Here is a 22,848-nt window from a genome sequence, read left to right on the forward strand (position 1 = left end):
TGGTCCTAGGAGCAGGACACGTGCCTCTGGACAACAGAGGAATGCCGGCGCAGCCTGCTCCCTCTACTATGGAAGCAAAACTCCACAAATCAATAAGCAAGGCTGCCGTCCCTGATCCCGGACATCATTCATTACATAACGAATGAGACCTTCCAGAGCAGCATTTCCAAAGCATGATCCTTGGACCACTTGATCTTTATGCCATTAAACCTGCATATTCCTGGCCCCTGCCCGGATCTAAATCCTCTCTGTGGGAAGGATCCAGCAATCTGCATGTTTAATGAGCAGCCCACATAATGCTGATATACACTGAATACTGAGAACCACCACTGCAACGAGGAAGTGGCTTAAGTACACTCAGAAGTGGTTTATTCCCGGATTTGCCCAGGGGAAATAATACAAAAACCTACCTTGTCAGTCCTAAAGTGGATGTGGGTCTTGGGTTCGAGACGCCCAGGGTACACTAAGAACATGGGGCTGGTATCGTGGGTGGCTGAGAGAGTTCTTGGTAGGGTCAGGGACTCGGTACCGAAGATGACAGGGGGGCAATCAAAGTGGCCAGGCAGTAAGTTGCGTGGAGCGGAGAAAGCGCTTCAGACGGGGAGACTGAGAGAAGGAGAGGGTCAAGGGCAGAGAACTCACCGGCGCCTTCGAGACTGGGGGTCTGACATGAGCCAGAAGCTTGTATACCTCCCAGTTGTTCATGAAACTCCTGTAAAAAGCAGAGAGAGAGTCGGGTGTCTCCAGGCCACTCCCCATGCCAGCAGCCAAGGAGGCCTGGGGTTTTGCTCGCTGTGTGAAGTTCCACAGGGCAAATCTCGGAGAGTAACTGGGACAAAGCAGGGGCTGACGGGGGCCGCCCAGCAGTCCATCCCTCCCTGGGTGCTCTTCTCCCGGGCCCTGCGCTCAGCAGGAGACGCTGCCCTTGGCCTAGAGAAACGGAAGCCCTAGCTGGAATCCACACATAGAAACACCAGATGACGGAAGGCCAGTCCCCGGGAGAGTGTCCCTGCGACGGACTGTTCCTCCTGGTCCCCTCACAGCCCATTCCCCTGGGGAAGACCCTGTTGCAGAGAAAATAAAAAGAGGAGGCAGAAACTCCTATTTTGGGTCTGAAGCTATGTCCCTTTTTTTTTTTCCTTTGCTTCATTCCCGTATCTGATTTCTGTAGCTAGTGAGCTTCTGGTCATTCCCTCACCGGCCTCGCAGCTTCATGGCTTCGTCGAATTTCCTGTCGTTCATGGCCGTGGTCACATCCTTGGTCTGAGGGAGGAGCACAGCGAGAATCAGGATGACGGGGCAGGGCTCTACGCAGCTGGATTTCTACGCCATGGGAAGATTCTGCCCGTCTCCTCACTTACGGCTGGATCCTGCCCGCCAGGTGCCCCACCTGTTCTGAGCTCCCTGAACTTTCACAGAAAGAAGTATCTTTGTGTTTCCTTAATTTGGGGAGTAATGAGCAGCAAAAGGAAGGAGATGATTCAATGCTCTGCTTACTAGAACACAGGCAGAGTGGAGGAGTGCTCATAGACAGAATAGCCTCTGCCTCCATCCCATGCCCATGGCCGCAACCTCAAGGTGGCCTCTAAACTGAGGAAATGAAGAGGATCCCCCAGACAGCCCAGTCAGGAAGAAAGGTTAATCCTCGCCGGGTGTTTCCCAGCTACTGATTTCTTCTCCGTGAGCCAGTACTTTCGCTTTTGGGCTTTTGGAGACACAGTTCCAAGCAAGGCTGGAGCTTGTCTGTGCTGCAAGTTGCTGGGACTCCCCAAGGCTCAGAGAGAAGCGGGCCCTGCGCACGCGGACCAGCCCTGAGAATCGGCCAGACCCCTTAGCTCCCAGCTGCAATGTCTGCTCGGTGGTAAGCGGAGGAGGGATTCCTTCATATAAGAGCCACCTTCCCCTGAGCACTCAATGTTTTCCAGGTCCTGCATCAGACCCTTTACAAAGCTTCCCACTACTCCTTCTAACAGCCCTCAGGGTGAGCGTTAGAAACCTCATGTTGGTTCAGAGAAACACGTTCAAGGTGGAAACCATAGAAACATATAAGCTAGCCAGCCAGACCTTAATAATATCCCTGCTTTTAAAAATCAGAGAGATACTGCATTTCTCTTCCAACAAAGATGTGGCGAAAGCAGTTGAGGTTGGATATTGTGCGATACGGGGTCTCATCACTCGGTAGGATGTAGCATCTCTCACGTTCCTTAGGAACACTTACAGATGGGGACGCTGAGGCTCAGAGAGGAGACAGCTCCCATGCAAAGCCTACTATATACTCCTCCCCCAGCTGACTCTCACTACACCATGCTGCCTTCCCATCTGCTCCTATTCCAGTGGCCCTGGAAGTGGGTCTCTTTCCCTCTAAGCTCCAGCTCCAAGACAGGCTTGGGACTGTTAGGAAGTGGAGCGGAGGTCAGTACTTACCACCTGGACACACTCCATGAGGGGCAGGCGCACAGCCTGGTTCCCAGAGAGGCTCACCACACAGGCTGGGGTGTCCGGGGTCCCCTCCAAAAGCGCCATCACGGCTTCCACACCCATCCTGCTGCCCTGCAGGAGCCAAGGGAGCAAAGACAGTCTGGTTCAGGACTCAGCCTGGAGAGTCAGGGCATTCGAGGCCCTTCCAGATCACAGGGTTGAGCCGCATATTTGAGGACTATAGTCAAGAACTCACTGGGCTTTACCTCCCTACTCAGATTTCATCTAAGCTTGATGATTCCTCATCCTCTTGCCATTCTATTTGGTTCAGGGGAATATGTCCACTGTAGTAATCAAGGAGGTTACGGACGCTTAATAATATTCCCTTCTCACTGATAAAATAAGGAAGAGTATGGCCTCTCTCTTCCAATGAAAGTAGGATAAGAGGGTTCAATCTGAGTGTCTGAAGTTAGATCTTAATAATGTTATTAATGCTCAAAGTGGAGATCTGAGAGCTCACCGTTTGGGGAGCATAGAGTTCCCCATCAGTTTTTGCAACAGAACGAGAATGGGTCAAGGCCCAGTGCCATCCAGAGGCTGCGGGCGGGCAGCATGGTCAGCGGGGTGCACCCCTGTCATGGTGAAGCGCAGTTCTGTGGACTACAGGTTCTAAGACGCCAGGGCCCCGGGACCCCACGACTCACCAGGATTCGGTCAAAGGCTGACGGTGTCCCACCCCGCTGCACATGCCCCAAGACAGTGACCCGAGTGTCATATCCCAGACGCTTTACCACCAGCTGAAGAGACCAAAAGAGGGACAGGGAGAGGGATACAGAGTCAAAGACCAAAAACAAGCAGAGACTAAGATAACGCCCCGATGGCTTAGCCTCTTATCTTGTCACGATGCCTTGGACACCCAGGGGCAGGAAACTTGGGGAGAGATGTGCAGAAGCACTAAGGGGAGACTCAGAAATCACTAGGGAAGGGGGATGGTGTCCAAGGCCTCTCTGGCTTCATTCTACTAACGTTCTTGATGTCCTCGGAGGTGATTGGTTTCCCATTCTTGTCGATCGCACCCTCAGCCACAATGATGATGTTGAGACGAGAACCACGGGTCCTTGTCTGGTCGAGAGCAAAGAGAAGAAGGGTCAATGGAGGGGAACTGATGGACGGGAAAGGCAGCATCAGTGGAACAGGCGAGGGTTTTTTTAAGGGCAAAATAAAGTGCCAGTACCTCGCTGAGCCGGCGACAAAGATGTTCCTCCCAGTCATCATCTGGTGGACATTCAGGAATAAAAACCCAGTCAGCCCCACAGGAGAGGGAGGTGACAAGGGCCAGGTATCTGAGATGAGAGGCAGAAGCATCACGCTAGGAGCCACACTCCACCAACAGCCTCACCCGTACCCAGTGGGTTTGCCTGTCCCCATAGTCAGTGGAAGGTCTGAGGATCTGTGGTTTCCTTCTTAGGGGAGGGTAAGCGCACCATTGAGACAGCCTCTCAGTGGGATCCTGCCCCTGAAGAGCACCTTTAGTCACGTTCACTTACCACAGTGGCTTCTAATCTCAGAGCACTGTGTGTCCCTTCACACTGGAGTGTGACACACCTGCACGTGTAGGTAGGTGGGGGGGGGGCGCTGGAAGCAGGGGAAGGGGCCACACCCAGAGGAGCACGTACACCTCCAGATCTGCTATCCCTGGGAGACCTCTCTGGACTCTCCGGGGAAGAGAAGGCTATTGCTGGTACCACAGAATCAGTGAGTCAAGATGGGGATCTTACCCACAGTGCCGGCCCATCACTTCTAACACAAACGTCCTCTGGTGGCTGCAAGAGAGAGACAGAGAGAGGGCTTACATAGTCCTAGTGTCCCTCTGGCCAAGATCAAGCCGCCACCCACATCCAGGCCATGAAACCTCCCTGGGAGATGCATTTATGCTGTTAGGCCTTCCAGCAGGCTTCCTGCGAGACCAGGAAGACTCCAGGGGAAACACGTCAGCCACAGGGTGGCTAAAACACAGCAGTAAAACGTGTCAGTCCTGGGGCTCTGTTCCAGGGAGCGAGGGGCCCAGGAAGGGAAGGAGAGCGAGGGAAGGGAAGTGAAGTGAAGAAGTCAGGACTCGACTGGCCTGGAATCCGCTAGGATTACCCTGACGAACTGCTACCTGCTGTCCTCCCATTCTCACACTCTGAGCAGGGACGGCGGCGGCCTCCACGATCGCTCTGACTCGGCTGAAAGGGGAGCTGAGGTTTGGGGCTCCCTGGATTTGTCTCAGGTTGGACACTAATCACTTGGGAAACCCCAGGGGTATTCAAGCCCTCAGAGCTACAGTGTGGACAGTGGGCGAGACAATGACAAGAGGCAAACCTATAGCATTTAGACGGCAGTGCAATTTCAGGGCTCTAGGGATAACTCTTCGTTAAAAACAGTGTTCCATGTCTTCCTCAGTTTCTTTCATGAGTATTTTATAGTTTTCTGAGTACAGATTCTTTGCCTCTTGGGTTAGATTTATTCCTAGGTATCTGATGGTTTTGGGTGCAATTGTAAATGGGATCGACTCCTTAATTTCTCTCTCTTCTGTCTTGTTGTTGGTGTATAGGAATGCCACTGATTTCTGTGCATTGATTTTATATCCTGCCACTTTACTGAATTCCTGTATGAGGTCTAGCAGTTTTGGGGTGGAGTCTTTTGGGTTTTCCACATCATATCATCAGCAAACAGTGAGAGTCTGAGTTCTTCTTTGCCGATTTGGATGCCTTTGATTTCTTTTTGTTGTCTGATTGCTGTGGCTAGGACTTCTAATACTATGTTGAATAGCAGTGGTGAGAGTGGACATCCCTGCCGTGTTCCTGACCTCAGGGAGAAAGCTCTCAGTTTTTTCCCATTGAGAATGATGTTTGCTGTGGGATTTTCGTAGATGGCTTTTATGATACTGAGGTATGTGCCCTCCATCCCTATACTCTGAAGAGTTTTGATCAAGAAAGGATGCTGTACTTTGTCAAATGCTTTTTCTGCATCTATTGAGAGGATCATATGGTTCTTGTTCTTTCTTTTATTAACGTAGTGTATCACATTGATTGATTTGCGGATGTTGAACCAACCTTGCAGCCCTGGAATAAATCCCACTTGGTTGTGGTGAATAATCCTTTTAATGTACGGTGGGATCTACTGGCTAGTATTTTGGTGAGTATTTTTGTATCCATGCTCAACAGGGATATTGGTCTATAATTCTCCTTTTTGATGGGGTCTGAGCCAAGATGTCCATCAACAGATGAATGGATAAAGAAGATGTGGTATATATATACAATGGAATATTACGCAGCCATCAAAAAACCCCCGAAATCTTGCCATTTGCAACGACATGGATGGAACTAGAGGGTATTATGCTGAGTGAAATAAGTCAATCAGAGAAAGACATGTATCATATGACCTCACTGATATGAGGAATTCTTAATCTCAGGAAACAAACTGAGGGTTGCTGGAGTGGTGGGGGTGGGATGGATGGGGTGGCTGGGTGATAGACATTGGGGAGGGTATGTGCTATGGCGAGCTCTGTGAATTGTGTGAGACTGATGAATCACAGACCTGTACCTCTGAAACAAATAATACATTATATGTTTAAAAAAAAAAAAAGAACAAGATAGTAGGAAGGGAAAAATGAAGGGGGGGAATCGGAGGGGGAGATGAACCATGAGAGACGATGGACTCTGAAAAACAAACTGAGGGTTCTAGAGGGGAGGGGGATGGGGGGATGGGTTAGCCTGGTGATAGGTGTTAAAGAGGGCACGTACTGCATGGAGCACTGGGTGTTATATGCAAACAATGAATCATGGATCACGACATCAAAAACTAATGATATAATGTATGGTGATTAACGTAACATAATAAAATAAAATTAAAAAAAAAACAAAAACAGCGTTCCGGCCCCCAGCAAATGGGTCGTTTGAGTCTACAGCTCCCATGCGTTCCTCTTCTCTAGATGCCAGCCCTTTAGCTGGTCCCAGTGGCCACCCTCCTACGCTGTCTCCTTACCTCTGAGCAGTAGTGGTGATGGCGTCCACGATCTCTATGATCCGGTGCAGGGCGGAATCGGTGCCGATGGTCATATCGGTGCCGCAGAAGTCATTGTCAATGGAGCCCACCAAGCCCACGATGTTCAGGTAGCTGGACTTGGTAGCCTCCTCTGCTGTGATCTTACCTGACAAAGAGAAGCAAACCAGGAGCCACCGGGTGAGGTGCCCGGCACGCCGAAAGAGCAGGTGACTGGGGAGAGAAGGGGCTGCAGCCAATGGGAACCATAAAGCAATGGCAGAACAAGGAGGGCAGAGGCTGCCTGTTTGTGTCTGGGTAACGATTCCCTCCGACGAGAGGAGAGGGCTGTGTGTGCATGCGCACAAACCACACTCGTGACAACAACGTCTCACCCGCTTTCTGAAGGTCATTCAGTAAGTCACTCCACTCAGAACGGAAGGTGTCAGCCCCAGTGAGGCTGCCATCACCCCCAATGACACACAGATTGGTAATCCCATGCTTCACCAGGTTGTGGGCAGCTCGCAGTCGCCCCTCTCGGTCCCGGAAGTCCTTGCACCGGGCACTTCCAATGACTGTGCCTCCCTGTGGGGAAGAGGTAGAAGTCAGCTCCCCAGAGGACACAGCCAAATTTGGGCACAGCATGCTAAGATTCCCCCTATTCCAGCACTGATGGGCTGTCATAACCACGTGCCTTTCTAGGCAGTGCCCCGACATCCTTAAGAGTCATTTGTCCTTTCTAAAGGAGAGAGAAATGATGCTGGCTGAGCTATCACAGGGTCACTCCTTATATTCTGCTACACCTCTTGGAAGTCTAAGATCAACCCATTTCATTGAAGGCTTTGTCATCAAAGTGATTATCCTCAAGGAGAGCAAAGGAATACATCCATGCTGTTGGCTTTTGCTGTCTTTCACATGTTCCTAGAAGTGTAAGAAACAGCACTGCCTTTGGTCCTGGAAACTCTCCCCAGCGACCTGACTTTATCAGACTGCATCCAAACTATTCTTAGGAGTTCATCCCAATGTGCTTGGTAGTACGTTTTCCCCTCTTGAACTCACTGATTTCTAACTGTAACCAGGCACTGCCAATTTCCTCTTTGCTCCTCAGGCTAGGGTGCTAGTGGAAGGAGACACAATACCCACCCATGTGTTCACAAGGAAAAACAGCTCTGAGTATCCCCAGGGAATTATAGATACCCCAAGAGAGGTAAGTATACTTAGGGTTTTCACAAATCATATAAACTACTGGCATCCATGCCTTTGGGAGTATTGATGGAGAATTCTGGCTCATTCTCAGACTACTGTACAGCAGGCACTATTGCCTAAAAGAACCTTCATGAAGCACTGCACACTAAATTTCTGCCCATGGATTTTTAGAGGCTCGAGGTAAAGAATGGGGATCCAAATGTAATTTGTAGATTTTTCGGTAAATCAGAAAATAGGTATTTGACTTAGAGAAAGTATCGCACAAAGGGCTGTGGATACAATCAGCATAATCTTAGGGTGTTTTTGGAAACTCGAAAGCGCTGTGTTGGTTCCTTCCTCCCTTAAACACTCTGGTTTCAGGTGACCTTATCACCATCACATGAGGACTGGCAGATTTTGGCTCTACCTCTGGCCCTGGCTCCAGTCCTCTGGTAAGGTTATTTTCATGGCCAGACCTTCCCCGTGACCCCAGAGCAGGTCCTGCCAACGCACCAGCTCCTCAAGTCTTGCCTATGACCTTTCTATAAAGAGCAAACTGTCCTGTGACTACACTCCCGTCCCCAAGCCACCCTAGGAAAACAGGGTGATGTTTTCCTGATGTCAAAGAGTAAAGGGCAATCGTGGCATCTCTCTTGTCATAGAACCCTTCACATCCAGCCACGTGGGGGGGACTTGGGCAACTGTGAGGCCAAACCACAGTGGGGTGCAATGAGGACAGGACAAACATGGGACAGGGGTCCTCGGGGACATACCAGCTGCAGCATCATCGAAACGCTCTCCCAGGTGGCCTCCCTGATTTGATCTCCGCCATCCACCAGGCCTTGGTAACCCTGCGGGGCACAGTACACCCACTCAGCCTCTGCTTGGCCAGTTCTCCCTAACCCCCCACGATTAAGACAGGATCCCAGGGAAGAAGTTCTCTGAGAATCAGTTCACCTTCTCCCATTACTGATTCCTGGATGCCCATGACACTGTCATAGTTAACGGCCCAAGGAAGAAGACGTCAACTTTTCAATACCCTCTTCTAGTTTCTCACAATCTCAAAAGGGCAGGATGTCCTTCCTGATATTTCATCCTAATTCCTCTTCCTTCTGGCTCATCCCAAGTGTTCCAATCTGCTTCCCAGGGAACTACATAACAGATGGCTTTGGTAACAGTAGAGGGAAAAAGAGAAGGGTGCGGGAGGGAAGGTGGGAGAGAAGTGGGACTTGAAAAGATAGCACTAGGGAGAAGGCAGATACACCTCACAGAGGGAAGAGTGGACAAAGAACGGGAGGGAAGGGAGAGGAGGGAAGAGGAGTTAGAGCCTCAGAAGGTTCGGGAAGCTACAGAAATCTGAGGAGGCTCTTCCCTCCAAAGGCTGTATCTCTGGATATACTAAATTTTCTGCGAAATACTCATTTCAGCTTTTCGCTTTGCCTTGGTGGAGGTAAGGGGAAGAGAAAGTTACTTCTTCCTTTAAATTGGGCACCATGAGGACCGAGTCTGCAGACCCCTAGATCCCACCGTCATTATCGGAGACAGAAGTGGCGGGGGACACTCATGGAGACTGGGAGCTGAGACAGGGCAGACATAGCATGTAACTGGGAGGTGAGGAAAGAAGAAGTGGGGAGGGAGGAGCAGAAAACAGAGAAAGAATGACAGAGAACAAAGTAGAGAACCAACCTCATGGACAAAGAAGACACGGGCACCAGTAAAGATACCAACTCGAACCACAGCCCTGACAGCAGCATTCATACCTGCAAGGAGGGAGGAAAGATGACAGGGAGAGGTTAGTCCTCAGAAAAGCAGCCTGGACTACAAGACACGACTCAGTCCTTTTCTTAGGCTTTTCTCCGAATCTGGAATACTCCTCTCCTCCAAGTCTTCTGGCCTCCCACTAACACTGAATTACCACGTTCAGTGTTTATGTAGCTCCAGATACCCCTGATTCCTCTCCCTTCCCCCGCAAAATCCCATCTTTCCTAAGACCCTTTCTTGCCAGGGCAATCCGGGGAATCATAATCTTGAATGCTTACTGTCGTGTTAGACACTGCTAAATGCTTGTCAAACCTCATCTCATTTAATCCTATCCACAACCCTGAAGCTACCTCCGTTTTACAGATTTGGAAACTGAGGTTCAAAGAGGTCATGGTCACAGAGCCAGTCTCCCCACTGGGAGAAACAATTAGAACTAAAACTAATTAGGACTAAAACAGAGAGGAGAGCCTTTCCCCTTTCTCCTACTGCAGTATCATTCCTTTCCAGTAGCTACTGGAAACAGTGACGAGAACCGTCTCTCCCACGAGTACTGTGGAGGAACCACCCTGCACAACACACAACACACGGTGGAAGCTATAAAGGCCCCCATGCTAGAACCAATGTTACTGATAACTGAAAATTAAGCAGAGCTTCCCCGGTGAGAGATGGAAGACATTCCTGGGTCTCGATCCCGGTAACCCCCTCCTGCCTTGTAATGGGAGGAGGGGCTCACAGTGATGCTCAAGGAATCTGAGAGCCAAGATAGATCAATTTCTTGTGAACCATTTTAACTATCTTCCCCCAGATATGCCAGTCCATTTTTTTGTTGTTGTTGTTTCAATCTAAAATCTATTCCTATGGTCCTCAATCCTGCCTAGAGAAATATCATATATCAGTGAGCACTAGCGAAACCAGTAATTAGAAAAATCTGCAGCAGCAGACTAAAATCCATCATGAACTACTACCTGGAATGGAACAGAATCAAAAAGACCAGAATGTCTGTTTTTGGGGGGGAGGTGGGAGTGGGGTTGGTAATAGACAGCTATGCACGCCAAGTCAAATCAAAGGTCCATTCACTCATTAAGCAAATATTTACTGAATACCTACCATGCTCCAGGCACTATACAGGCACTGGGGAAACAGCGGTGAATGATATAGTCTAGGGATACGAAGATAAAGGACTTGGTAATGGTCCTCAAGACTTGCAAAGAATATATGGTTACAACATGGATCCATATGAAGGAGGTACATACAAAGCACAGTGGGAACAAGGAGAAGGAGCATCTCAGCTTCCAGGAGGAAGTCAGGACAGGTTACACAGAAATGACAGCATTTGACCTGAAACCTAAAGGACAATATCCTTATAAATCTTTTTTGTAAGGTGGACACTTTAGGTGAGAGTGTTCTAGGCAGGAGAGTAGCACAAACGAAGGCAAGAGTCAAGAAACAACCTTAGATGGGCGCCTGGGTGGCTCAGTCGGTTAAACATCTGCCTTCGGCTCAGGTCATGATCCCAGGGTCCTGGGATCAAGTCCCATATCGGGCTCCCTGCTCCGTGGGGGGCCTGCTTCTCCCTCTCCCTCTGCCCCTCCCCTGGCTCGTGCTCTCTCACTCACTCTCTCTCTCTCAAATAAATAAAATCTTTAAAAAATCCAGTACTATGAAGAATAAACTGTAAGACAGGAAGACAGAAGCAGTGAAAGATGAAGCCACACAGGTAGGCAGGCAGCTGCATGCCACGTGAGGAACTGTGGCTCTTCTGTAGGCCAAGGTTTGACTGGGGATCCACGGGTGGTGGTTTCAGGAAATCCATGAACCCCATGAAACTGCATGAAAAGTTTTCTGGGCACGGGAATTTCCTTTGGGAGAAGGTCCACAGCTTTCATTTGATACTTAAAGGGGTCTGTGACCTAGGACAAAAAAGTCGCAAATGATGGAGAATCATCGAAGAATTTTGAGAGTGGAGAGACACGATGCTCTGCGCAGATCAGAAGGATCACCATGGCAGCAACACGGAGGAAGCTGGGAGGAGATGGCTATCTGGCAGCCTAGGCAAAAATGATGAGGGCCTGGACTGGGAGAGTGGCATTTGGGACAAAACAGAGACACTGGACAAGGAGACACCTAGGAAGCAGAAGCACAGCTATGTGGTTAGATTTCAACGTGTGGGAGAGGACGATGGAAAAGCCCCAGGAATGACTCAGGCGCAGGGTACAACAGTGGTGCGATTAACTGAGTGGAGGCAGGTTTTGAGTCAGGCAGGTGGGGGTGCGGATGACACATTCATATTGGGAGACGTTGAGCCTGAAGTTCTTGCGGGACATCCACGTGGACTTGGAAGAAGCTGTCTCAAGAGAATATGTAGAATCTGAATGGGAAAGGCAAGGAACGGAATGCAGAGGAAAACTAATACTGAAGGAACGGGTAGGGGAAAACGGGATCCAGGAGGGAGACTAAGGAGGAGCAGCAAGAAAGACAGAAGGAAAACCAGGTCTTAGTGATGTCTTGGAAGCCAAAGGGGGCAGTTTCAAGAAGTCGGAACAGTGCTGAATGCTTCCGATAATTGATCTCTGGTAAGAACTGGAAGACTGGGCTTGCCTACAAGAGTCCCTGGTGAGCACTAATGTCAAAGCTCACTTCCACCACCCCTGAGGCAAAGTCACATGAAGTCCAGAAGTCTAGACTATTGAAGGGTTGGATCAAGACGGAAAAATCTGTGATGGGAAGGGGCTTCTCAGAAGCTTTAGGAAAACTCTGTGTGTATGAAAAGAACAAAGAGTCAATGCAAAGTCATCAGTGATTTGGGAAGGAGGTATAAAGTCAGTAGGATCAGAACAGAAATGAAACTATTGTTTATTTATTTTCTAGACTTTGAAAAGGCCTGTGGGATTCTCTATGGGATACCTGGAGTTCTGGAGTATGAATCTGTAATCTTAAGAAATAAGGAAAAAACATTCTTCTGAAATTTATAGGTTGGAATGCTGTTTCCCACTCCCAAACTGAGTAAGGGTAGGGGAGAAAAGATTTAAGAAAAACAAATGACTTAAAAGGTTTTAAGTGTAAAGTAAACAACAGATGGTGGGTAGGAAATATCCAAATCCATGGGGCAGAAAAAAAAAATCCCACAAGAAAAGAAGATTCTTTCTCTTCTCTCCTCCCTTTACCTTCTTACCTCATTCCTATCAACCTCCAGAGGCCATCCTTCCTGCCTCTAAGGTGGACAGCTGTTTCCCTAGGAACCAAGTTTCAGGGCTCCCTTCATCATCCCCTCTATGTGCGTCTCAAACCCCCAGTTCCCTAGAAATCACAGGCTGGGATGTATACGTAACTTTTACTAGGGAGTCCCAGTAATTCTTTGGGCTCTCCTACTTAACATTACTGGCCTATTCTGGCCCCAGACCAGTCCTGGCCAGGATCTTCTTGGCTGTTCCACGATGCCCTAAATAACCCTGTGTTTGCAGCTGTCTGACTTATTAGAAGCAAGACGAAGGATAAGATTACAGGCACCACCCAGGGGGTATTCTGGGTACAGCCAGGAGAGGGGCTCTGGAGAACATCAGAGGCATGTACTTTGGAGTTTCTAATTACAGCCTGCAGGGAAGAGGCTTTGGGGAGAACTACGGGTGACAGGTCTCTTTGACATGAGACAAAAAAGACTAATAAATGAGTTGGTCACTACCTTTTTGAAAGCAGATGTTAAAAAGTTTCTTTCTACCTTAACTGAACTTTGAATAGGAAAAAAAAAATCCCTTAATTCCAACATGAGAAATAAATGTTAGATCTGAATTACACTTCTGCATATGTAATCAAAATTATGAGTCCTAGAACAGCAATCCAGAGAGGTCATCGAATCCCTGTTCCTGTAAACCTTTAAAACCTTTACAAACAGGATAAACAGGCATTCAGAGTGGACCACCCATCTGAAGACAGAGGGCTAGAGCAGATGGCTGAGATCCTTTCCAGCAAACAAGCCGATGTCATAAGCCCAAATGTGGTATGACTGAGCAGAGCTGGGGCCATTCCTGGGCTGAAGCAGGAATTAGGATTCGTATCTACTCAGCCCAGCTTCTGAGCTCAGGCTGTCTGCTTTCTGGCCTCTTTCTACTTTAAGAAGTTATGAGCTTTGCTGAACTCAGGGGGTGACAGAACTGTGGCTTCTCTGGATTTTACACAGCCTGACCTCACTCTCCCAAGTGGCCCACAGCCTCTGGGGAAAAATCATTTCTATGTCCTCCTCTCCCCGGGAAAACTAAAGATCATTAAACCTATCTGCTGTATTTGAGCTGCTCCTTCAGCTGGGACCTCTCGGCTCTACTTTGAGTTTTCTGCTTTGCTTCTCTGCCTCTCTTACTTTCATCCTGTACCAACTACTCCCATGCACCTGTGATGTTACGTGGCCTTGCAGTGGGATATTTCCCTCGGGACACTGTGCCTCTCACAGGCTCCCACAGGCCTCAGTCCAGCTGGCCCTCCAGAAATCAGCTTATGTTAGCCCCTGCCTCCATGAAGGACGATCTTCCCTTAAAGCAGGTGACAGTCCCTCTAAAATGAGGGTTTCTCAGGGCGCCTGGGTGGCTCAGTCGTTAAGCGTCTGCTTTCGGCTCAGGTCATGATCCCGGGGTCCTGGGATCGAGCCCCGCATCGGGCTCCCTGCTCCACGGGAAGCCTGCTTCTCCCTCTCCCACTCCCCCTGCTTGTGTTCCCTCTCTCGCTGTCTCTGTCAAATAAATAAATAAAATCTTTAAAAAAAAAAAAAAGAGGGTTTCTCTGCTCAGGATCAGAAGCTGGAAGGGCTCTGCTGCTCTCAGACCCAAGTTAAATTCTAGGTCTCTCTCTCGCTCTCTTCTTTTACCTCCTTCCCTCGCCAGAGAGCCCTTCTTTTTCATAATTTCCTAACTTCATATACCTCCCTTGGATTTTTAGCAGGCTCTTGCTTCACTTAATCCAATTTCACAAGCCACCCTACCAAGGTTTTAGGGTCAACACTCAGAGTTTATGTAGCAAGGGATTCTTTCAAGGAGAGAACAGAGAAGCAAGAGAAGCCGGGTCAGCCTCAAGCAGGGCTGCACATTCCTAATCTGGCCACTCCTGAACTCAGACTTCTCTGCCCTCCTCCCTAAGCATCCTTGTGCTAGCATTCTCGTGTTCATGGTATATACCACAGGTGTAACTCAATAAACATTAGTTTAAAAACATATTTAAAGTCTAGATTTACTAATGAGAAGGATCATAAGTGCAAAGACGACGTGTGACCTTTTCATCGATGTATCCTTAGTGCCCACCATCTTGCTCGCTACACAGGTGCTCAATAATTCCCTTTGCATTTAATTAGGAATACGTTTATTTAGCACTTACTACATACCAGGCACTGTTGAAGCAAGAATCCATTCAATTCGAAGAGTTCGGTTTCTTGAAATCTACCTTGTCTGGGAAGGTACATTAACCTTCCCTGGTTAATCCTACCAAGGCCTAGCATTTCATTACATACATGGGTTCTCCTGGGCTAAGGACACTTGATTATTGTTATTTATGAGCCTTACATAAGAACTCTAGGAATGTATGTTATCTCTCCTCCTAAAACTACACATTCCCCAAGGAAATCAACTTCTTCACAACATACAGGACAGGGCTCTAAACAAAGTGGGTGCTTAACACGAAGTCTAGAAAGCCTAGGGAGAGCAGAGCAGAGCGAAGGGGACACTGGCTGACATCTCTTTCCTTCTCTCTTTTTCCCAGCACAGTGTCCATGTCCCTCTGCCTCTCTTCAAGGTATTATAAACTAGAATATACAAGACCATCAAAGGAGAAAAAAAAAAATCACACGTTCCCTATCTCCCACTTCATTTTTCCACACACCTGGTTTTCCTGACTTCCAGGTTTCTGGGACTCAACCTAGAAAGGGGTTCCCTCTGCCCTTGCTCTCGTCCCCCCCCCACCCCCCGCCGACCCCGCCCTATGGGTCTGTACCAATTAACTGTTCCTGTTTGTTGGAGCGCTGGAGGACTGCAAGAGGCAGAAGAGGCCAGAGAAGAGAGAGAACGAAGCAGAACTGTGCCTAGTAGAAGGAAATGTGCTGTCAGAGTGAGGTGCTGGACCCTGGTCAGTGCAGGAACTCTACAGACATCAGAGGCAAAACCCAAGGTTCTGGCTACAGCCCACCAAATCCCAATTCTGGTCCCTCCCTTTCCCCACCGCTTCCAATGTGTTGGAAGTGAATCCAACCACTGCTTTCTCAACAACTGCATCTCTTTAGTCTTTTTCTAATGTAGCTTGAGGAAACACCTGTCTTTTAGGTACCAAAGGACCCAAATGGTCCCAAATCTTCAGAAAAACCTGGAAAGGAGTTTTATGAAGATTTGAGTAAATCAGAGCAAACAATATCCAGAAGCACTTGGGGACTTGGACCTGACAGAGATTTGGGGGAAGGCCCAGGATTCCAACGTGAATCTACAGCAGGAGGACATTAAGGAGGATAGTCTTGTTCTACAGGTGAGGGGAGTCAAGAAACTCAAGGGGGCCCACCAGCCATGTTTTTTGTCCCTCCCCAAGCAGGGCCTTCCTCCTTACCTTGGGCATCTCCACCGGAGGTTAACACGGCGATGGCTTTGCCGATCCCCAGGGTTTTGGCAGCATGGTGCTCTTCATGGGTCATGATCCACTCTAGAATTCAAGGGAATGACCCGTTAAGACACAGGTAGATCGAAGTCCTTGGGAAATGGCTGTTAGACTGGTGAGAGCCACCTCAGTCAGGCTCTCTGAGTATACTAAGTCCGGGCTTTACAGCCTGGGTACTTTGGACTTCTTCCAGAAGAGGGCCTCACCCCTGCAGAATGACAAGCTGAAATGCCACAGTAATCAAACCCAACACCGCAAAGGTCTTGGCTAATCCTTCCCGCCTCAATTGGAGCCGATTTGGAGAACAAGCTAAGGTCAAGGGGAAGGGCAGCTGACTGACCAGAAATGAGAAAGGAGGGAGGAAAGTTAAGTTAGCCTCAGGATTCCTCCCTTTTATGAAGGGAAGGGCTGCTGCAGACGGTAGGAGTCAGATGAGGTCTGGGGCACTGACCGGGAATCAGCAAAGTGGAAGCAGAAAAGCGAGGGTAGGCTGGGTTACGGTGAAGATTAGAGTTCAGTTGTATGGAATTGGGCTAAGCTGGAACTGGAGTTTGAGGTTTTACATGCACATCTGAGCTTGCACAAATCAGTGGTTCAGGCTCTGGAATGGTTAAAAGACATTCTACGGCTTCTCCCATCCTCTCAGGCTCCCTGCTTCCTGAGCATCTCTCGACTCATCTTCAGGCCCTGCGCCTCACACGCCATGCTATCAGGTGGGAAGAGCAACAGAATCATGGCCACATATACATAGATATGGACACATGACATATGACCACATTCCTATTTTTGTCTGCAAGGCTTATTTATCTCTCTCACAGGAACACGCAAGACACACTTCTATATCCTTAAAATGTCAACGGAGTCATCACTCTCCCAGTTACCCAGGTGAAAACCTAAATTTTAAAATTTATCTCCTCCTTACTCTCAGACGCAAAATGGTTACCAAATCCTATTCTTCCTTCTGTCGTCCCTTACCCTTCCCTTCTTGGCGATCCTCGCGCCCTCTCTCTACCCCAATTGCCTACAATAGCTGCTCCCCCTCTGTTTGTTTCCCTCTCCACTCTATCAGAGACACAAAACAAGCCCCACGGGAAGGTCCCCGGACCCTGGGGCCTCAGTGGAGAGAGGATGCATTCACTTGTACAGGGGCTGATGACCTTTAAGCCCAGCTCCTGTCTCTGCTGTGAATCTGGGGAAATCGGGGAAGGTGACAAAGACATAGGTCACATAAACACACAAATCTGCATATGTGGCAATAAAATACATGCAATGGGACACTCATGAAGACATGCATACACAAACACACATAGCATTATTAGGGGACACAGGTTCTCAGACATACTACACATAATCTGTGCTGACTGACTTCTTGGGTTGGCAGTCAAAGCTTCCATGATCTAGCCCTTGCCTAGGGCTTCAACTTTTGCTCCCATGAATTTTCTACTCCATCATCACCTGAACATTACTTTGCTCCTCCCCACGTGTGTACTTGGGCACACTGCATCCCGCATCCAGAAGGCCACCCTGGCCTTTCCACAGATCGATAACCCACTCCATCATTTAAGACCAGTCCTAGTCGCAACCCTATTAACATTAAGTCTATTAAGCCTTCACTGACGACCACAGGTCAAGGAGAGTTTCTTTTTGGACCTCCTCTCATCACATATTGTCTGGTACTGGATCATTCGTTTAGCATTTAATCACCACTTTATGTGGTATTTATTTTAATTTATTATTTATTTGAAAGAGAGAGCACAATGGGGAGGGACAGAGGGAGACAGAGAATCCTGAAGCCAACTCCCTGCTGAGGGCAGAGCCCATCTCGGGGCTCAATCCCAGGACCCTGAGATCATGACCTGAGCCAAAATCGAGAGTCAGCTGCTTAACCAGCTGAGCCACCCAGGTGCCCCTATGTAGTATTTAAAATTGCTTCTTATATATTAAAAAGAAGGTCAGACTAGATCAGGGGTCAGCAAACTATATAGCACACAGACCAAATCCAGCCCTTTTTATGGTTTCGTAGGGCAGCAAACTAAGAAAGGTTTTTACATTTTTAAATGTTGAAAAAACAATTTCATGACGTGTGAAAATTACATGAAATTCAAATTTCAGCGTCCATACCACTCTCATTCTTTCACACATCATCCTATGGCTGCTTAGATTATGGTGACAGAGACCAGATAGCCAGCAAAGACTGAAATATTTACTATCTGACCTTTTACAGAAAGCATTTTCAGACCCTGGGATAGATGATTGCTGTAAGCCATCTTCCCTAACTAGACTGAACAATCCTCCAGGGAGAGATCATGTTCATTTTTTTAAAAAACTCTCCACAGCTTACCAAAGCCTGGTGAGGTCTATGCACATAACAGTTCAATAAATCCTTGTTGAAAGCATTAGGAAACTGACAAACAATACGAAACGCACACATCCATATGAAAACTTTTATTTAATATGCTTGGATACAAACATAGCTCCATATTCTATTTCTAACACATACAGATACAAATAGGACTTAAGAAAGCATATAATGACAAACAGCAAAAGGAATACAATAAACACACATGGATAGAGGCACTCTCCTACTAACTAGCATGCTCAGTTCCAAATTTCTGTTCTCAAAAAAAAAAAAAAAAAAGAAAGAAAGAAAGAAAGAAAGACTAACTAGCTGGTGCAAATAGGAAGGCGAAAATCTGGGAACGGAAGAACAAAACGTGAGTATGCTGATCCCAATTCCCTTGATTTTTTCTTCTCATTCACTCTGGGAACTCAGCATTTACAAACCGACACAAGGATCTTTCACCCCTGGGGGCTTCAGTGAGGGAGAGAATTCACCATAACAAGGGGGAAGGTTAGGAGTGCTGACCTGCAAAAAACAGCTCAGATTCTTCTCCTGCATCTCTAAACCAGTTATAGAGGCACAGGATACAAAAATGCATGCAGATTCATCTATAAGCATCCTTATTGATTCACAGTGACACACACATAGAAATAGACATAAAACCTAAATATAAAATCACATGTGTGTAGAAATTACAGGGAGGCAACATCATAGATGCACTGATTTGAATTGGATGAGGGCCAGGATAGGAGTCGGGCAGCCAAGGGCAACGAAGTCCGAGCACCACTCACCCATCCCTGATTGGCAGGGATGGGGGCTGTGCGTGCAAGCAGAGGGAGATAGCCAAAGGTCTAGGACTCTTCACGACGGCCCTACCCATCCCCCCTCTTCCCTCCAGCTTCTTGTGCCATACCACCTCTGCTTTTCCCATCCGCTCCTTCCAGTTCTCCCCACCGCCTCCTCCCAGCACGGTCATCCCCACCTCGCTCTCGGCTTTCCCCCTGGGTCTTTACCCAAGGGCCCCTCTTGCCTTTTAGTCTTAGCTCTCCTCCGCCACGGCTTCGTTGCAGACTGTCCTTGGGGAGGGGGGAGGGGAGCTGGGCGAACGCGGGGAGGAGCCAGGTGGAGGCAACGAGGGAGGGGAAAGAGACGCTTCCCAACCTCCACTGGCTGATGCTGGCCCGGAGGCTCCGCCTCCTCCCTCCCCTCTTTCTCCTCCCCTCGCTCCTTCGCCCAAGGACGGCTCAGATATGGTATCAGTTTAGTCTCTTCACTCCCCAGAAGGTTCTCGGGTCCCCATCTGTGTCTTGGGAGCAATCAGCTCCTATACACAGTGGAAATCGGAAATTATTTAGTTGCCTCCCAGGTTGTCCGCCTAGACAACTTTTTCCTAGCTGGGACTGACTGAGAGGCTCCTTGCATTCAAACACCCTCCACAACTAATAAACCTCCCCCTCTGGCCTGATGCATTGTCTCCCACCTCTTTCACTCTTTAAACAAACATTTATGGAAAGTCTTGGTGCCAGGTTTTGTATTAGGTGCTGAGGGATGAAAAGATAAAGGAAATAGAGTCCCTGCCCTGGGGGAACGTTGAACACTGGTATTTTCTTTAGAGGGACCGCAAAACTCCTTTTACATGTATGTACCTTTCTCAGAGAAAATACGAGGCTACAAAGCAAACAGCATCCACCGCGGGAACCTGGGCCAAGTACTCCCAGAGCTAAAGGTGGCTCTTTTCCTCGATCCTCTTCATTCCTTCCTCTCTCCACCCAGGGCTTTGTGGCAATGTCTCTCCAGAGGCACCTCTCCTCTCCTGGCTCTTTCTACTGCCCTTCCTCTTACTTATTTTTGTTTCTGCCTCTGCCTATTCTGGCTGCAAACAATAAGAATAAAGATGAAGCCATTCGAATACACAAAAGTAACTTTTGTGATGCAAACGTTACCAACAAAAGACAACCTATAGACCGGGACAGAATATTCGCAAATCATATATGTGATAGGGACTGGTATCCAGAATATATAAATAATTCTTGCCATTCAATAATAAAAGGATAATAACCCAATTTAAAAATGGGCAAAAAGTCTGAACAGATACCTCACCAGTGAAGATATACAGATGGCAAATAATCATATAAAATGATGCTGAGCATCAGACGTCATTTGGGGACTGTAAATTAAAGCAGTGAGATATCACTACATATTATTAGAATGGCTAGCATCCAAAAATCAAACAAACAAACAAAAAACCTGACAGTACCAAATGCTGACAAGAATGTAGAGCAAAAGGAACCCTCATCTTTCGTTGGGAATGCAAAATAGTACAGTCACTTTAAGAGATATTTTCTTACAAAGCTAAATATAGTCTTATTATATGATCCAGCAACCACACTCCTTTAAGTATTTACCCAAATGAGCCAAAAACTAGATCCACACAAAAGCCTGCACACAAATGTTCATAACAGCTTATTCATAATGGCCAAAAGCAATTATGGAAGCAACCAAAATATCCCTCAAAAGGTGAATGGATAAATTGTGGTATATCAATTCAATGGAATATTATTTAGCAATAAAAAGAAATGACCTATCAAGCCAAGAAAAGACATAAAGGAAACTTAAATATATATTGCTTAGTCAAAGAAGCCAGTCTGAAAAGGCTACATACTGTATGATTCCAACTAAATGACATTCTGGAAAAGATAAAACTAGAGATAGTAAAAAGATCAATGGCTGTCAAGGGCTTGGAGTAGAGAGGGAGTGATAAATAGGTGGAACACAAGGGATTTTTAGGGCAGTAAAACTACTCTCCATGATGCTATAATGCTGGATACATGACATTGTGTATTTGTCAAAACTCATAGAACTTACAACACAAAGAGTGAACCCTAATGTAAACTATGGACTTTGGTTAATAATAACATATCAATATTGGCTCATCAATTGTAACTAATGTACCCCACTGATGCAAACAGTAATAAATGGAAACTGACCACAGGAGAGGAAACTGTGCAGACAGTCTGCTCAATTTTCTGTAAGCCTAAAACTTCTCTAACCAACAAAGTCTACTAATTTTAAAAAACATACTCTGTTCAACGAAATATCTAATAAAATTGTAATATTAAAAAACAAAAAAAATGGGCAAGTGCTTAGACTTTTTTTTCTAAATAAAATATATAAACAACCAATAAGCACATGAAGAGATGCTCAGCATCACTAATCACTAGGGAAATGCAAATCAAAACCACAATGAGATTCCACTTCACACCTATTAGGATGACCATCACAAAACAAACAAACAAACAAAAACAAAAATGGAAAAAACAAGTATTGGAGAGGACCTGGAGAGACTGGAACCCTGTGTACTGCTGGTATAAATGTAAAGTTATCTAGTCACTATGGAAAATAGTCTGGCAGTTCCTCATGTTAAACAGAGTTACCATATGACCTAGCAATTCCACTCCTACATATACAGCCAAGGAAAATGAAAACATATGTATACACACACACACACACACACACACACACACATGCGTGTACACCAATGGTCACAGCAGCTTTATTCATAATAGGCAAAAAGTGGAAAGAGGCCAAATGTCTATCAACTGATGAAGGGATAAATACAATGTGGCATGTCCATACAATAGAATATTACTTGGCAATAAAAAGAATAAAGTACTGATACATGCTGCAACATGGATGAACCTTAAAAACATGATGCTAGGTGAAAGAAGCTATTCACAAAAGACCACCTACCATATGGCACCATTTATATGAAATGTCCAGAATAGGCAAATCTAAAGAGAGAGCAGATTAGCAGTTGCTTTGGGGCCATGGGGAAATGAGGGGTTACTGCTAAGGAGGACCGGATTTCTTCTGTGGGTGATGGAAATGTCCTAAACTTAAAGTGACGGCAAAACCCTCTGAACATACTATATTCCATTGAATTGTAGGCTTTCATTGTAATGAGGTTGAGCTAACCAATTGTAGTTGGCCCTTGAATAACGTGGGGGTTAGGGGCATTGACCCTCATGCAGTCAAAAATCTGTGCGTAAATTTTGACTCCCCAAAAACTTAATTACAGTTCACGCTCGAACAACATAGGTTTGAACTGCATGGGTCCCCTTGTACATAGTTAATTGTTACTACTATTAGTTAAGTTTTAGGGGAGTCAGAAGTTAATATGCTGATTATCAACTGCACAAGGGGTTGGTGCCCTGAAGCCCCATGTTGTCCAAGGGCCAACTGTACTCCCAGCCTACTGTTGACTGACAGCTTTACCAATAACATAAACAGTTGATTGACACATATTTTGTATGTTGCATGTATTGTATACTGTATTCTTACAATAAATTAAGCTAGAGAAAAGAAAATGTTTTTAAGAAAGTCATGAGGAATACAAGGTATGTTATAGTACTGTAGAAAATCTGTGTATATGTGGACTTCCATAGTTCAAACCTGTGTTGTTCAAGGGTCCACTATATTTCTTTCATGAATAATATCTTTGG

The 22,848-nt window shown here is 46.9% G+C and overlaps 1 protein-coding gene across 5 annotated transcripts in view; it reads right to left on the reverse strand.

Moving 5' to 3' along the window:
• Positions 1 to 22,848, reverse strand: part of PFKM (phosphofructokinase, muscle) — a 47,371-nt gene that overhangs the window by 5,904 nt on the left and 18,619 nt on the right. For 4 of the 5 annotated variants that reach the window (XM_027592757.1, XM_027592759.2, XM_027592755.1 and 1 more), the window contains 12 exons: positions 15,958 to 16,050; positions 9,316 to 9,389; positions 8,403 to 8,480; positions 6,840 to 7,029; positions 6,448 to 6,613; positions 4,197 to 4,241; positions 3,653 to 3,761; positions 3,445 to 3,540; positions 3,123 to 3,215; positions 2,425 to 2,550; positions 1,199 to 1,263; positions 643 to 712 (listed from right to left, as the gene is read on the reverse strand). In XM_027592757.1, coding sequence (XP_027448558.1) covers positions 643 to 712; positions 1,199 to 1,263; positions 2,425 to 2,550; positions 3,123 to 3,215; positions 3,445 to 3,540; positions 3,653 to 3,761; positions 4,197 to 4,241; positions 6,448 to 6,613; positions 6,840 to 7,029; positions 8,403 to 8,480; positions 9,316 to 9,389; positions 15,958 to 16,050 — 1,205 coding nt within the window. Of the gene's footprint in view, positions 1 to 642; positions 713 to 1,198; positions 1,264 to 2,424; positions 2,551 to 3,122; positions 3,216 to 3,444; positions 3,541 to 3,652; positions 3,762 to 4,196; positions 4,242 to 6,447; positions 6,614 to 6,839; positions 7,030 to 8,402; positions 8,481 to 9,315; positions 9,390 to 15,957; positions 16,051 to 19,376; positions 19,470 to 22,848 lie in introns of those variants that run through there. The other variant, XM_027592758.1, reaches the window with a different exon arrangement.

Source organism: Zalophus californianus, chromosome 9 (assembly GCF_009762305.2).
Source record: "Zalophus californianus isolate mZalCal1 chromosome 9, mZalCal1.pri.v2, whole genome shotgun sequence".
Taxonomy (NCBI): Eukaryota; Metazoa; Chordata; class Mammalia; order Carnivora; family Otariidae; genus Zalophus; species Zalophus californianus.